General features: G+C 47.0%; 2 protein-coding genes across 2 annotated transcripts; one reads left to right on the forward strand and one right to left on the reverse strand.

Moving 5' to 3' along the window:
- Nucleotides 1-3,204: 3,204 nt before the first annotated feature.
- wdr32 (WD repeat domain 32) lies at nucleotides 3,205-6,540 on the reverse strand. The gene is made up of 7 exons (XM_067243628.1): nucleotides 5,978-6,540; nucleotides 5,651-5,764; nucleotides 5,305-5,502; nucleotides 4,650-4,852; nucleotides 4,378-4,461; nucleotides 3,990-4,135; nucleotides 3,205-3,642 (listed from the first exon to the last, which is right to left on the reverse strand). Exons 1-7 carry the CDS (start codon nucleotides 6,409-6,411, stop codon nucleotides 3,271-3,273), a joined length of 1,551 nt encoding a protein of 516 aa, XP_067099729.1. The 5' UTR covers nucleotides 6,412-6,540; the 3' UTR covers nucleotides 3,205-3,270.
- Nucleotides 6,541-7,448: 908 nt separating this feature from the next.
- hhipl2 (HHIP-like 2) lies at nucleotides 7,449-15,494 on the forward strand. The gene is made up of 10 exons (XM_067243348.1): nucleotides 7,449-7,811; nucleotides 8,196-8,848; nucleotides 9,514-9,657; nucleotides 9,947-10,278; nucleotides 10,666-10,792; nucleotides 11,102-11,247; nucleotides 11,541-11,622; nucleotides 13,213-13,295; nucleotides 13,808-13,996; nucleotides 15,355-15,494. Exons 1-10 carry the CDS (start codon nucleotides 7,449-7,451, stop codon nucleotides 15,492-15,494), a joined length of 2,259 nt encoding a protein of 752 aa, XP_067099449.1.
- The last annotated feature ends 761 nt before the right edge of the window (nucleotides 15,495-16,255 follow it).

Consider the following 16,255-nt stretch of genomic DNA (forward strand, 5'->3'; position numbering starts at 1 on the left):
AAAGTTGTCACAATACGACGGAGGGTCACTATGACTGATGGGTCAGAATGACCCGAAGATAACACAAGGGTTAAGGGGTTCGACTTGAAGACTTTATTGTATGTTTCAGCTGGTCTGATGTATACGTTTTGTAACTGTGGCAGGAATGAAAAGATTTACTATACACCCAAAATATTTATACTTTAATCTCTTTCAATATCAACCATCATTACACAAATGATCTTTATTTTACTATATTGACTGGCGTTGTGAATCATAATGTAAGATATTATCAAGACCATACAAGGTAAGGTATTATGAGATCTACCGATTAGAATTAACATGCCAATCCTTCAACTCTCCCACATAACTAATGCCCCTGTATTTGACTAATCTTCAGAAACTGCTAGAAGAAAACCCCTTTGTATGGTTCACATGACCCTGAGAAGAATCATAACTACTGTTACTCTTAAGTGTCTAATACTGTCACCTGTTAGGATTGTTATGAAGCATACAATCCACCTACTGTGTACATGATGCATTCATTTCATGAAGCACTCCGATCCACTGTGACGTACACGTGGGGATTTTAGTTCTCGACTTCGTGATCTCTCAAATGCTGAGATACACATATCCCACTGGGGGAATCTATTACTGCATCGCTGCATGGTTGTGGTGACCCTGGGGAATCGGAGAGGCTGTTGTGACCCTGTAGTGACACTGGGGAACAGGCTAGTGACCCAGGCTGTAGTGACCCTGGGGAACAGGAGAGGCTGTAGTGACCCTGTAGTGACCCTGGGGAAAAGGAGAGGCTGTAGTGACCCTGTAGTGACCCTGGGGAAAAGGAGAGGCTGTAGTGACCCTGTAGTGACCCTGGGGAAAAGGAGAGGCTGTAGTGACCCTGTAGTGACCCTGGGGAACAGGAGAGGCTGTAGTGACCCTGTAGTGACCCTGGGGAACAGGAGAGGCTGTAGTGACCCTGTAGTGACCCTGGGGAAAAGGAGAGGCTGTAGTGACCCTGTAGTGACCCTGGGGAAAAGGAGAGGCTGTAGTGACCCTGTAGTGACCCTGGGGAAAAGGAGAGGCTGTAGTGACCCTGGGGAACAGGCAAGCAGGAGCAGAGGTTCACGTCCCCTGCCCCCAAGTGGCACACTTGCAGCATTGCACCCTCATCACAAACAGAAGGCAGTCCGTCAACAGTGCAAAATGCCACCTTTTATTTCAGTGAGACGTACCATATCAGCATCGTTGTCGGGATTATTTAGAGACACGTCATTATAAACAACAAATATGGGCTTCAAACTCATCCTACATGAACAAAGCAATGGTGAACAAACTAGGGAACAATCCTGCGATCCCCCCCCCCAAAAAATCACAAACGTTAGCTTCAACGAACATGAAGGTTAAAAAGGTGAGCAGGGAGAGGGGGAAAAACAACAACTAGGTGACACACAACGCATCTCGCTCACAAGTCCTAACATGACCCCCACTGAGAATGGGCCGCGACCCACGAGAGACGTCGACATAGAAAACGTCCGATTGGTCGTCCTTTCTTTTGAAATGAAGGTAGATAAAAAGCAGCAGTGAAGATTGCCCTACGGGAGCAGAGCCGTGGTGCTCCTTGTGAGGACTGCATTAGACCAGCAAGCTGAGGCACTGCTTCCTCTACCAGGAGCTCTGCAGTACGCAGCGGACGCAGGTGACCCCCATCCCCACCCCCCACACACACAGGACCACCTGAGTCCTACAATCTTAAGACATCTGGACTACTCAAGAGCATCCAGTAGATAGCATATTCGTAAAGGCTGGTATGCATAGAAGCATTTGGTTCATGACTATAACCAGGTCTACATAGGAAGGCTATAACTCACTATCACGTTACATGTACTCTGGATCTAGGACTGGGCGTTGTAACGAGCTGTTAGGCTGGGCTCAGATCCACACACTGGTTCTCCCTTGGAGCAGAAATACACTAGGCTGGCCTAAGCAGTGATGTGTGTGTGTGTGTGTGTGTTTGCTGTTCCTCTTCAGCAGTGATGAGTGTGTTGGCTGTTCCTCCTCAGCAGTGATATGTGTGTATTAGCTGTTCCTCCTCAGCAGTGATGTGTGTGTATTAGCTGTTCCTCCTCAGCAGTGACGTGTGTGTATTAGCTGTTCCTCCTCAGCAGTGATGTGTGTGTATTAGCTGTTCCTCCTCAGCAGTGATGTGTGTGTGTTAGCTGTTCCTCCTCAGCAGTGATATGTGTGTTGGCTGTTCCTCCTCAGCAGTGATGTGTGTGTTGGCTGTTCCTCTTTAGCTGTTCCTCCTCAGCAGTGATGTGTGTGTTGGCTGTTCCTCCTCAGCAGTGGTGTGTGTATTAGCTGTTCCTAGTCATCACTGGCTCTCTGGATCAGAATGGTGCTGAAGCTTAGTTTATTGTCATGGTGATGTTCTCAAGGTAGTACATAAGCAGTGATGGCTTGGAGGGATTTAGTATGTAACTCACTCACTCACACACACACAGAACAAAATGCCCTAACTCAGCACCAGGTTGTAACCCTAACACCTCAACACCAGGTTGTAACCCTAACACCTCAACACCAGGTTGTAACCCTAACACCTCAACAGCAGGTTGTAACCCTAACATTTCAACACCAGGTTGTAACCTGAACATCTCAACACCAGGCTGTAACCCTAACACCTCAACATCAGGCTGTAACCCTAACACCTCAACACCAGGTTGTAACCTGAACATCTCAACATCAGGCTGTAACCCTAATACCTCAACACCAGGCTGTAACCCTAACATCTCAACACCAGGCTGTAACCCTAACCACCCATAGCAGAGCGGGAGGAGCGACAGATCCCAGGAAGAGGAGAACAGAGTTGGGGCTGGGGGGGGGGTCGCTGGTCCTGGAGAGTGGAGACAGGCTGACAGAGATCCAGAGGTTGAAAGTCAGATGTAGGAGCAGCTCTTGGAGCAGGCGTGAGCAGAGCGGATGGAGCCTCCATAAGAGGTATGGAAGAACACAGGGGAGGGAGTGGGGGCCGGGGGTACACCATACCCCCCTGGGGAGGAAGTCCCAGTCTTGTCAGGCTGAGAGGGGTGTGTGTGTGTGACAACATCCTCTCCTTCCAAGGACCTCCTGGTCCTGGCTGTTCCCAAGGGATGGTTCAGAGATGGTTCTAGAACAATATTGGCTCCGGATCCAGTTCAGTGGAAAGTTCTAGAACAACATCGGCTCCGGCTCCGGCTTATAAGAAAGTTCTAGAACTTTCTAGAACTGTCATCGGGGGAACTGGGGGGGGTTCTAGAACTTGGGCTGATAGAGGGCCACGCGCCCGCTGAGACAGCCCGAGGCCAGCTGGCAGTGTGTCGGGGAGAACTTGGTGGTGAGCACCACGTCGCTGTGGGAGTAGATGGAGCGCACCTCCCGCAGGCAGCTGGTCTGGACGGGGATGCAGTCCGTCAGCTCGCCGCAGTGCTGGTCGAAGGCCAGGAGGCGGACGCCGTAGCCGTACGGCGAGCAGATGAGCCGGCCGTCGGGGCTGAAGCACAGCTCCTTGATGTAGCCCCGGCCCACGTTGGCCTCCTCGATGTAGTGGGTGAGCCGGAGAGAGCAGCGGGGGGAGGCGGGGGGGCGCGCGGGGGCCCCCTCCTGGAACTCGTACACACACGTCCACTACAGGGGACAGAGAGAGAGGAGAGAGAGAGAGAGGTTTCAGCACTTGATTGTCAGAGGATGTGTCTGTCAGGTTAGTTCTACTGTTCTACAGGCGTCTTCTACAGGCGTGTTCTATAGGCGTGTTCTGCAGGTATGTTCTCAGACGTGTTCAACAGGTATGTTCTACAGGTGTGTTCTATAGGCGTGTTCTACAAGTATGTTCTCAGACGTGTTCAACAGGCATGTTGTACAGGTGTGTTCTATAGGCGTGTTCTACAGGCATGTTCTACAGGCGTGTTCTATAGGCGTGTTCTACAGGCATGTTCTACAGGTGTTTGGGACTGTAGGGGTCGGAGGTGGCGTACCTCCTGGTCATCCATGTTGCTGGAGCAGCGGATGAGCGTGGCCCAGCCTTTAGGGTGCAGCTGCAGGGAGGTGATGCAGTTCCCGCGGTCTCTCTCTCCAGGAACCTCAGGGGTCAGCACCTCCAGGCTGTTCCTGGGGGACAGGCCTGGCACAGGAACACAGTGACACCAAAAATCAACCCATTGTCCCCAGGGGCAATTTACAAATTTGTTGCTAAAGTCATGCATATGACCAGGAGCCTGACTTTAAACAACTAAACAACACTTTAATGGTCTTCCATCCGTTGATATCAACCGATTATATTAGATAAATTGAATGAAATCAAATAAATAAAATGTAAGTGTATGATACACATGGTGTAGCTGCAGGAAACCAGGAGAGTCTCACCTTCTCTGTGAGGGTGGATCTTGCTTGAGTCGTTGCCGTGGCGAGGAGCGCCTGGTGCCGACCTGGAGGCTGAAGTAGCACCGTCTTGAAACCCAGAAACACACAGTCAGCAGAGACACAGTCAACACTGAGTCACAGACAGCACCGAGTCCAAGTCAGGGCAGAGTCACACTCAATCAGTCACAGGCCATACAGAATCACTGTCACTTTGAGTGTTGAGTAGGAAGAGAAGGGTGAGGAAGTAGAGGCAGGTGGAGGAGGTGGAGACTCACCTGAGCTGAGGGGCGTGCGGCGGGCGCGCAGCATGCGGTAGCTGCCCACCTCCAGGGACTGGGTGAGGTCCAGGTCGTGGAGGATCAGCAGGTAGCCGGAGGACGTGGAGATCAGCATCTTGGAGCAGTCGGGCGTCAGACGCATCCGCATCAGGTAGCGCGTGTGGAAGAACTTCTTGTGGGGGCAGCCGTCTTCCGTGAACCTGCAGGGAACACAGATCCAGGAGCTGGGATGAGAGCAGGTCAACCTGAAGGATATTAAACTGACAGTGTACACACACGTACACACTCACAAGTTTGTTTTTCTATCCTAGTGGGGCTCGGCCCCTAACCCTAACCTTAACCCTTAGTGTATTCTAACCCTAACACTAATTGCAACCCTAACTCTTAAAAAAAATCCTGAAAAAAGCATTTGAAGTTATGGAGCCCAGCAAAAGGGCCCCACAGGGTCAAGTGTTTCCATGTTTCACTATGTGAGGATATGTGGTCCCCACAAGGGTAGTTCAATAAGACCACTCACACACACCTAAACACTCATACACATGTACAGACTCAGACACCCTCATAAACCCTCACAGAGAGACAGACAGAAAAACAGACAGGCAGGCAGACAGACATGCAAGACAGACATGCAGTCACAGACATACAGACAGACCTGTTGGTGTCCCAGGTAATGACATTGCCATCAAACCCGGAGGTGACGAGGAGGCGGGTGTTGGTGTCGTACTCGATGTTCTTCACCCAGCTGGCGTGGCCGTGCAGCGTGCACACCTTGGAGCTCAGCTTACGCAGGTCCCACAAAGCAATAGTGGTGTCGTCTGAGCAGGTGGCGAACAGACGGTTGTCTAGAAACCTGTGGAGTCAAAACACTTGTCTATGAAAGCATCAAAACTGTGGAGTCAAAACACTCGTCTATGAAGGCATCAAGACTGTGGAGTCAAAACACTCGTCTATGAAGGCATCAAGACTGAGTGTGGGTGTAGGAGGGACGGCCGGCTGACCTGATGTTGTTGACGCAGTCTTCATGTGCCTCCACCAGAGTCTTGATGTGCTTGGAGGAGATGGGATCAAACAGCAGAACCTCCGTCTGCTCACAGGCAACCGTCAGAACGGACCTGGGACGGGACACACACACACGTTCAGGAATCACTAAAGAACATAGCTCTTCTGCTGACCACTAATGCTCAAAACACAAAAGGAAAGGTTACGTGATGCTATCTGCATGAAGTCAGTCACCCTGTACTGTAACACCGTCTCGCGTATCCTGCATTGTAATTCACAATCACTAGCTAATGCCGCTAATCTAGCTAGCTATCATGGCAAATTACCCGTCCGGCGAGTATTCCAAATTGAACACGGCTCCGTGCGTTTGAGTGCTCAAGTTGACGGAGTCTGTGGCAGGATTCATTGAGCGATACAAGTTTGTCATTGTCCTAAAGTTATCCCTTGACGGATCAACGAAAAGACCTCTTCTAATAGTCCTGCTTTGTATCCATGAAAATAAGCTGGAGTAACTGACATCCGTGGCAGTGCTAGTATTGCCACCCTTCCCTGGCTGAGATGGTGCCTGACACTGGGGATTGGTATCCGTCGTCACCGGTCTGGCGTTCCTTTCCCTCGGTGGACGAGGACAGGTGGTCGGGGATTTCTCTTCATCATCCGAGTCTTCAATGTCGGGGTCTTCCTTGTCAGACACTGCCCTTCCTGGCCTGTCTTGAGAATCGTCAGCGTCGTCGCCATCACTTTGGTGGTCCGAGCTCATTGTACGGATAAAGCCCCGGTAGTTACTTGCAGTGTCTCCGTTCAATAGTAATTATCCAGCGTCTAACTAGCAAGCGAACGTGCATACAGGTATATAATTGCTCTCCGCCCCTGAGAGCCAAATGTCGCAGCTAACTGTATGGTTTACAACAACGCTCGCATTCAATATTTATTAGTTGACCAACGCTCTTCCAAAACACATACTGTAATGTAAATTACATGATGTATTTCCGTTTCCTAGTGCACTTCTGAGAGGTCGTCATAAAGTGAACAATGCCCTCTATTGGACATGGTCGGCATGGTCCATAGGTGACTTCATCCAAAGCCAGAACCAACCCGTAGCCTAAGTAAACATGTACCGTTAAACCAGCAGAGGGCAGATGTGTCAAACTAGCAGAGGGCAGATGTGTCTTGTGCGTGGACAAAATGTTTACCCACATTGCAATATAGTTTACTTGTGGAATATTTAAACGGACGCATCGTTTTTTTTTTACAGGATCAGTAGAAACATGTTGAAACAAAATGAGCGTCACATTTAATATGCAAATCCTTATTCAGAGACATGCTGATGGTGTAAGTTGACACAAACGTTTCAAGGAGAGGATGCGGCCCGAGGCAGGAGCCATAATTACAGGTGCCGTCCGGGGGGTTTAAATGATCTGCACTTTACACAAGTTTCTGTGTGTTTGTGTACGAGCACAAACACACATGTATGTGCGTGTGTGTGTGTGTGTGTGTGTGTGTGTGTGTGTGTAAGGGGCCCGAGGAGTGTACTTCAAATTGTGAGCTCGTAGGTTTAATAGGACAGTAATAACATGCGTTTATAAGCAAGAAACGACGCGCACGCACACACGCACGCACACACACGCACACACACACACACACGCACACACACACACACACACACACACACATACACACAGGCACACACACACACGTTGTCTCTCTCACGCACACACACACATTCACACACTCATGCACACTGTTCAATGAGAGTAAGAGCAAACAGTTGAGCTCCTTCTGAAGCAGACGGCAAAAATGACAAGGAACCGGGATGCTCCACATTCAAGCGAAGCAGGAGGCGCACGGATCCGCTGTGGGGGGGATGTAGAACCGGGACTACGGAGAACTCGCTTTCTGTGCCCTTCACTGCTCACGATACTGACATTATTTCTACTCGTTCTACCTCAACAAATATCGTCTCATCCGCAGTGTCTAGACTTCGAACCCCCGTTTAAACCTCCGCACCACCTCGAGTTCTGCAAGGAGTATGAGTTATTTGGTTGTTGTGACCAGGAGACTGATAACACGATTGCAGAGCGATACTGGGACATCATTGACTTGCTGGATGTCCAAGGATACGAGAAGTGCGGCGACTCTCTTAAAGAAATTATGTGTCAGGTAAGAGTTTTATTAAGACATTTCGAAATGTTTTCATAACATAATTTGCTCATAGTTTATCTGTGTATTGGCCAAAGTTAATTAAACTGACGATGTGGTAGGCTATAAACTGGTTCGAGAACGATTGTCTCTTTCATTACAAGTTTGTATTGTTGAAAACCTCTTACGAATGCGTGCCTCGTTGATAGACTGATAGATTCTTCAGATTTGCCAGATATCTGATTTATGGCCTACACGTTTCAGACTATCTGAGACTACACAGGACACTTGCTTCCAATGACGTTTGAAATAACCAAGATATATGATCATCTCCTGCATGTGAAATGCCATAACAGGAACTATTTGAAATCAGACTGCAGTGCTTTATGTCTGTTATTCCTCCAGGAGTGCTCTCCGTACGCCGCACATCTCTATGATGCCGAAGACCCCTACACTCCAGTCAGACAGCTGCCTGGACTGTGCTTCAGCTACTGTACTGAGTTCCATCGCAAATGCCACCAGGTGGTCAAGTACCTGACGGACAGCCAGCCCCTTCAGGAGGCCAGCGAAAAGGACACGTCCCGGTTCTGCAGCTTGGTGGGGCTGGCGGACCAGGACTACTGCTACCCCAGCGTGCTGAGGACCACCAGCCTGAACAACAACCTGGGCCAGGTGTCCCAGGACCCCCAGGGCTGCCTGCAGCTCTGCCTGAGCGAGGTGGCCAACGGCCTCCGCAACCCTGTGCTCATGCTCCACAGCAATGACGACACCCACCGGATGTTCGTGGCCGAGCAGGTGGGCTTCGTGTGGGTGTACTTGCGGGACGGCAGCCGGCTGGAGCAGCCCTTCCTGGACCTGAGCGGGGCCGTGTTCACCACGCCCTGGCTGGGTGATGAGAGGGGCTTCCTGGGGCTGGCCTTCCACCCGCGCTACCGCCACAACCGCCGCTTCTTCCTCTACTACTCTGTCCTGGTGGGCAGCACGCTGGAGAGGGTGCGCATCAGCGAGATGAGGACCTCGGTCTACGACATGAACCTTGCTGACCCTCACTCTGAGAGGTGTGTGTGTGGGGGTTGGGGCACTGCGGGGCTGAGAGGGGGGTGCTGATTCTGAGAGGTGGGGGTGCTAGGGTTGCTGAGGAGTCAGACTTTGAAAGGTGGGGGGCTGACTGAGGTTGGGGGTGCTGGCAGGTGGTGGTGGGGGGTGGCGTTCTTTGAGGTATGAGAGGAGTCAGATGGCTGAGCGGTGAGGGAATCGGGCTAGTAATCCGAAGGTTGCCAGTTCGATTCCCGGTCATGCCAACTGACGTTGTGTCATTGGGCAAGGCACTTCACCCTACTTGCCTCGGGGGAATGTCCCTGTACTAACTGTAAGTCGCTCTGGATAAGAGCATCTGCTAAATGACTAAATGTAAATGTATGAACCCAGCTGATCCTGTAAGGTAAGAGGGGATTTTGTTTTTTTACTGACAGATTGAACTCCTTTCTGCTTTCATGTCTTTGCGGTGTTGATGGGTGAAAACACAGACGCTCCTCTTCCACACCTCAGGCTGTTACACCACCAGGCACATGCATGAGCATGCCCCCTATGTAATCAACTTATGTGATGTAGGATGAAAATGTGATGTATGCCTAACAATGAACACACACACTGGTAGTCTGAATGAGACCTGCAGTGTTGTCTGCTGGTCAAGGACCAGGGGTGAACTCTACTTCTCCCTCAGGGTCATTATAGAGATAGATGAACCGGCAGCCAACCACAACGGAGGGCAGATCCTGTTTGGGCTGGATGGATACCTGTATATCTTCACTGGTGACGGAGGCAAGGCTGGTGACCCCTTTGGGAAGTATGGAAACGCCCAAAACAAGTAAGGCTGACTGACTCACTGTTCAGTAAATCAATTAAGTTAATCAACAGTCTAACTATGCAAAATTATTAAAATAATGCACTTTTATTCATACAATGTTTACAATATCTACTGTGTAATGGATTTCATACTATTTCTAATACTGTACCAGATCTCCTACATGTGTGCAATATTTACTGTAGCTAATGTGCAATATCTCCTTTTCAGTATGCAATATCTACTGAATACTGTGTAATATCAACTGCAAAATACCTATTATGTCTATTGTACATTATCTGCTGTGTTGTAGGAGTGCCCTGTTGGGTAAAGTCCTGCGTATAGATGTGGACGGAGGAAGCCCCAATGGCGGTCCATACAAGATTCCCCCAGACAACCCCTTTGTAGGGCATGCGGACGCGCGTCCGGAGGTGTACGCCTACGGGGTGAGGAACATGTGGCGTTGCAGCGTGGACCGCGGCGATCCCGTCACCCGCTACGGACGTGGGTGCATCGTCTGTGGCGACGTGGGGCAGAACCGCTACGAGGAGATTGACATCATCGTGCGCGGCGGCAACTATGGCTGGAGGGCCAAGGAAGGATTCGAGTGTTACGACCTGAAACTGTGCCAGAACTCCTCGCTGGGTGAGCTGGGTCTTGCGTTGACGACTGAAATATGTACACTGTATATGTTGTTTATGAATTGTTACATAACATGCTCAGCATGTTATGTTAGGGTTCTGTTAAACCCTTAGTGACAATTATTGTAAAAATGGCTAATGAAGTGTTGATTTGATTCGATTTAAATTGAGTGCTTTGAGTGTTTTATTTGAATATTTTATTTGATCAAATGTAGTCTTGTAATGAACACAACTTTAAGGACATGTATCTTGTTACTGTTGAACCAAACAATCAAGAACGGTTTTAACATATTTAGTAATTGTATACATAGTGATGAATTTTACGCATCAAAAGATCCAAATCGCAGTGATTTTATCAGGTAAACTAAGATTTGCTTCTTCCCCTTGGTAGATGACGTTCTGCCGATATTTGCGTACGGGCACCATGTTGGGAAGTCCGTGACAGGAGGGTACATCTACAGAGGATGCGAATCACCAAACCTCAACGGCCTCTACGTGTTTGGAGACTTCATGAGTGGGTAAGCTCCTCCTCATGCTTTAGTGTTCTTTTCTAGCAATATCACAGAGAGCTTCAGAGATGCCCACATGTAACCTCACCCAGCACTTCCAGTTCATCATTTAGGCTCAGTTTCCCAGACATGGATTAAGCCTAGTCCAAGACAACAACAAAAAATTAGTCTGAATCCATGTCTGGGAAACTGGGCCTTAGTGTTGGCGCTCTTTATCTGATCTGGTTTCTGTAGGCACTATCTAGTACTTTCAGGGGGATTCTTCACTTACAGGTGAACAGTAGACTAAACCAAACTGATTCTTCTTTGACAATTTAGAAGGATCATGGCCCTGGAGGAAGACAAGACAACCGGGGACTGGAAGGAGAGGAGTGTGTGCATGGGAGACACAAAGACATGCTCTTTTCCAGGACTCATAAATCACCATCACAAGTTCATCATCTCCTTCGCTGAAGATGAAGCAGGTTAGCCATTGTCTGCCTGTCTGCTTGTCTCTGTCTGTCTGCCTGTCTTTCTTTCTGCCTGCCTGCCTATCTCCCTGCTTGTCTGTCTGTCTGTTTGTCTGCCTGTCTTTCTGCCTGCCTGCCTATCTGCTTGTCTGTCTGTCTGTTTGTCTGCCTGTCTTTCTGCCTGTCTGTCTGTCTTTCTGCCTGGGGGGGGGATGCTGTGAAATGCCTGCTGTATTACTCTGCTCTCTCTGCTGTCTCCTGCTGATCACCTCATAATGCTGCTCTGCTCTTTGTTTCTGTATCTTCAGGAGAACTGTACTTCCTAGCTACCTCATACCCCAGCGCCATGTCTCCATATGGAACGGTTTACAAGTTCATGGATCCTTCAAGGTACAGTATACTTTCTACCCGTACATAGGCAGGATATATAGGCGACCCGCTGCTGGAAAGGAATGCTGGTTGTCGATGCTGGTTGAGGTTGTGGATGACGATCAGATTAACGTTCTTCAGATCTTTGGATATTTTCTCAATCTTTTAAGATCACATGGGTAGAACCGAATCCTCATGATGATGACTAGTTATTAGGTAACAGTAGTTATGTGGATTATGTGGATGAGGGATGGATTGTTGTGATGTGATTCAAAGATGCTCTGAAACCACTTCTTTTTTTTCGTCAGCCGATCACACCTGCGTATTGATCTCTGTTCATATCTGCTGTTGGAGTGTGTCTTTATGGATGATAGAAAGAAAAGATGCCTCTTGTGTAACTCAATATCTGCACACGTGTCAGAAATGACTTCACGCCAGTTGACACGGTGGGTTCATATACTCCTGGACTGATGGAATCATTAGAAGCTATCAGATGTTCGACATTCTTTCCGTCCCTTTTGTAATCTTTGCCAATTCCAAGACATGTGGTATTTTAACTACTGTACTTTGAAGGGATGCGGGGTAGATAACCCTAGGATTAGGATTGACCATTTAGTTCAAATGGAGCATATTGAAAATAAGAAAGTTGTTATTTAGTTTGTTGTTGTCATTTTTCACACAATGACGGGAGTTCTCAGCGTAAACCATTAGGTATTAGTAGGTATAAACTAAAGGTATTAGTAGAAAACACCCATATGAATTTGACTTCAGATCTTAGAAACACCCGTGCAAGGTGTTTTTGTTTCCCCTTTTGCAAATGAACTCTTAGTTTCACCTTGGTGTTGTCGTCCTCTTACCCTGAAATATTGACAGACCGGGCTCACCTGGTCGTCCCAGAACTCAGAGCTGAGCCCCTGAGAGGAGCACGGTCCTCGGTAGTGGAAACTCTAGAGGAGTAGAGACCTTATAAAGACCATCTGGAGTGGCGTACTGGCCACAGCTGCACACATGAATGTACACTCTGAGTATACTACGCTGAATATATAACCAGTTTATTCGATTCTATCTAGCACATATAACACTGTGAATAGATAATAAAAAATAAGTACTACTCTCTACTCCTCTGCTATAATATTCTGAATAGATACTCTGAACATATAATACTCTGAATAGATACTCTGAATATATAATACTCTGAATATATAATACTCTGAATATATACTCTGAATGTATATTCCAAATAGATATTCTGAATATATAAAACTATGAATAGAAACTCTGAATATACTGTATTCTACTGCACATGGCTTTAGGTGTGGATAAAGCACTAGCTACAAATGCATATCCTTTATCTGCACGCACCTAATTGCATGATATCATTTAATTTATTTAATAAGCAGATGCTAACGTCTTCATCTGTCAAACGTTTTACCATTACCACTCATCTGGCAGAAATTGCAACTGACTAAACATGAACTTACTGATGGATACTTACTGTTATAAACACATTGTTGGGATTCATTGTGTTATTTTATTTTCACTTAGCCGCAGTCTATCATTACTGAATGTGACCTGGTTGTCTGCTGATTGCCCACCCTGCTGCCCCCACAGGAGAGCCCCTCCAGGGAAGTGCAGAATCAAACAAGCTCCTGTGAAGGTCAGGAGCAAGAAGCTGCCTTTCACACCAAGAGAATGTAAGTCACAACTTCACAATGGGTTGTGTTATTATGTGTTGTGTTTAAATGCATCAAGGGATTAAGCAATGCCTGTAGCTCATGGTGTAACCAGTCTATTAGGGGCGGTGTTTGTATTGTTGACACACTCCTCCTCCTCCTTCACTTTGAGGACCCCCTAGAACTCCAGCTCCCAGGGTGCTGCTCAGGATTCATCCTAATTGACTGCATGTTAGGAGCAATGAGGGAAGCCAGCTGATTCATGGTTTACTGTTTTCTATTTATACTCATTTCATTTGGCAATGACATGCTGCCAAACTTTATAAAGGGACTCAACTTATAAAACTATCCAAGGCAACAACTCTATACATAGTGTCAAAAGAAAGAGAATTCCAAACATGCATGTCCTTCATTCAAGGCCAAATATTTTGATCACAACGTATAAACTTATTTTAGATTTTTAGGGTTAATCTAAAGGAAGGCAGGCTAAATGTTGAAAATGCTTACTGACACATAGGCTTGTGTGATTTCAGTAACAGTGCTGGACATACATGAAAAACCCACCAGACCGCCACTTCGGAAATTCAGATTTACTAGCAAGCCTCCTGCCACCCCCAAGACCAGCCCTCTCTCTGCCAGTCTTAGCCCCAGGGTCCCCACCCCCACACCGGCACCTGAATGGAGAGCAAACAATAAGAATTTGACCACGACAAACACCGAAGGTAAGAAATTCAAACCCAAACAACAGATGGAGAATAAATCTCTCAAAAATCAGACAGCAGAAGTACAAACCAAAAAGAAGGTGCCTTACACTGTCCTCAACAAGCAAACAGCCCAACTACAGTTGAGGAAAAAGGCTCCATTAAAAACCCTGAACAAGCAGGAAGCCATAGCACAGGCAAAGAGTGAGACCCGTCTGAAAACGGACCAACAGGCTGTCAAAACGAAATCAAAGAGGAAGAACCCACTGAAATATCTCAAGCAGACAGTCAAAACGCAATCAAAGACTAAGACCCCTCTGAAAAATCGAAACAAGCAGACTGACAAAGCACAGACAAAGAAGACAGGATCTCTTAAGAAGGCAGTGCTGCTGAAGCCACTTAAACATGAACTAGTCAGGAACAGCCAGAAGAACAAAATACCTTCCAAAGGAGCCAAGGCTAAGGGAAGCAAACCAGTGTTGGACGCAAGGAAAACGGCGCAAAATCAAAAAACTGTCAAAAGCAAACAAGTCCATTGAGACGATATTGTTCATTGTGTGGCTGTTGATAATTAATTCAGTATCATGTTTCTAAGAAATAGAATAAACTGGTATGGTGAATTTGTTTTGTGTAGTCCTGTCACTTTGAACTGCAGTGAAGTCAATATTTCAAGCTAATCATTTCTGTTACATGTCTTAAGAGTTAAATCAAAGATAGATCTGGACAAAGTCGGCAAACCCTGAAAAAAGAAAACAGTCAAAACCAACATCATGGTGTTGTAAAATTGCACTACTTTTACAGCACATGCATGCATTAAAAATAAAAATCTGTGGATTGTAAACGAGCCGTGTGTTTCTGTGAAGCCTTCTAATTCCACTACGCTGATCATGATTGAAACCAGAGACATGACTTAAATAGTGATGGTTCAGTAGACCCAACAAACTGCTTTTTTGTCAATTATTTGCTTTCAGAAAAGTGTTTTTCAGTTAATCCCAGAGCCTTCGGACACCAATGGGTCAACTTGTTGAATGATCTGAGCTTTTACATCGTGCCAACCTGTAGAAAAGGATCAGTGGACTTGGTAGCTTCAGGTAAGGACTTTAATATGTTGTGCATCGAATCTACTGTCTAAGAGCAACCTCCAGCGCTTTCTAGACTAGAGTCACCAGAAACACATACCCTCACACCTGTGCATATCTCTGCATCACGTGGACCTTCAAAAATGCATTCCAACAGTGTTGTGTTTTTTTGGGTCCCTCGTTGGAAAACAGGTTAATACACGAACGTACACAAAATATACATCAAAACCAGGTTCAAAACCCCTGTTCACTGTAGATGTGCCACCCCTGAATGTTGAAACTCATCCTCCCGCTTTGTAGGGAAATCTTCCTGTCTGCTCTGCTGCAAGCACTCATCAGGCGTCCCCGCTGTTAGTCATTACTCCTGTCTGTGCTCGGAGACGTTTGGAGAGTCTCAGTGGTGGGGCGGTCAAGACCCTAAGTGCTCTGTTGACATCTGAGACTCGTGCTGTGACACGTCTGTTTTGTGACAGGCTTGCACACCTTTTGAAGTAAGATTTGTAGTTTCCCCCAAAATGTTAAACAAAACGTTCCCTACACATTGTGTGCGCATGTTGAAGTCTACATCTTTCTGGATATGGTCAAATAAACAAGATTCAAATATGATTTCAGCACCTCCTATAATGTATATCCAGATCAGTCATGTTTTTATCACTCTGCAGGAGTTCTGTAGTCAGAAGAGTTAATTGAACAGGAAGTATTTAGTAATTGTCGTCCCACCTGTAGCTTGTGGTCATGTGAGCATAACCCCCCTCAGAGCTCCAGGCCTGCAGTAGCATCCAGGGCTACAGATGGAGATGAAACACGGAGACATAGTTCTGTTGCCATGGGCTTGACACCCATGACGACCACGAAGACCTATCACAACTTTGTGAGAAATTTAACACCATTCCGCCACCTACACTGGGTCTAAAAATGATTAACAGTTACACTACAGTAAAACCAGGCAGGATCCTATGCTATTTTGAAAAAACTTTTATACGCTTTATTGCCACAACAGAAGCACTTCTGGAAAAAACTAAAGTGAACTTGTAACCAGTAGAATCTTTGCTGATCTGATTGATACAATCTTAGACATTATACAACAGTTTACTTGCACAAAGCATATGCTATTATTTTCACTTTCCTTCATGTTTGAATTATACACTAGAAGTTGTTTTCTTGGTGATCTCCCCCTTAAGAACTTTCCAAACACGATGCT

Source organism: Osmerus mordax, chromosome 9 (assembly GCF_038355195.1).
Source record: "Osmerus mordax isolate fOsmMor3 chromosome 9, fOsmMor3.pri, whole genome shotgun sequence".
NCBI classification, from domain to species: domain Eukaryota; kingdom Metazoa; phylum Chordata; class Actinopteri; order Osmeriformes; family Osmeridae; genus Osmerus; species Osmerus mordax.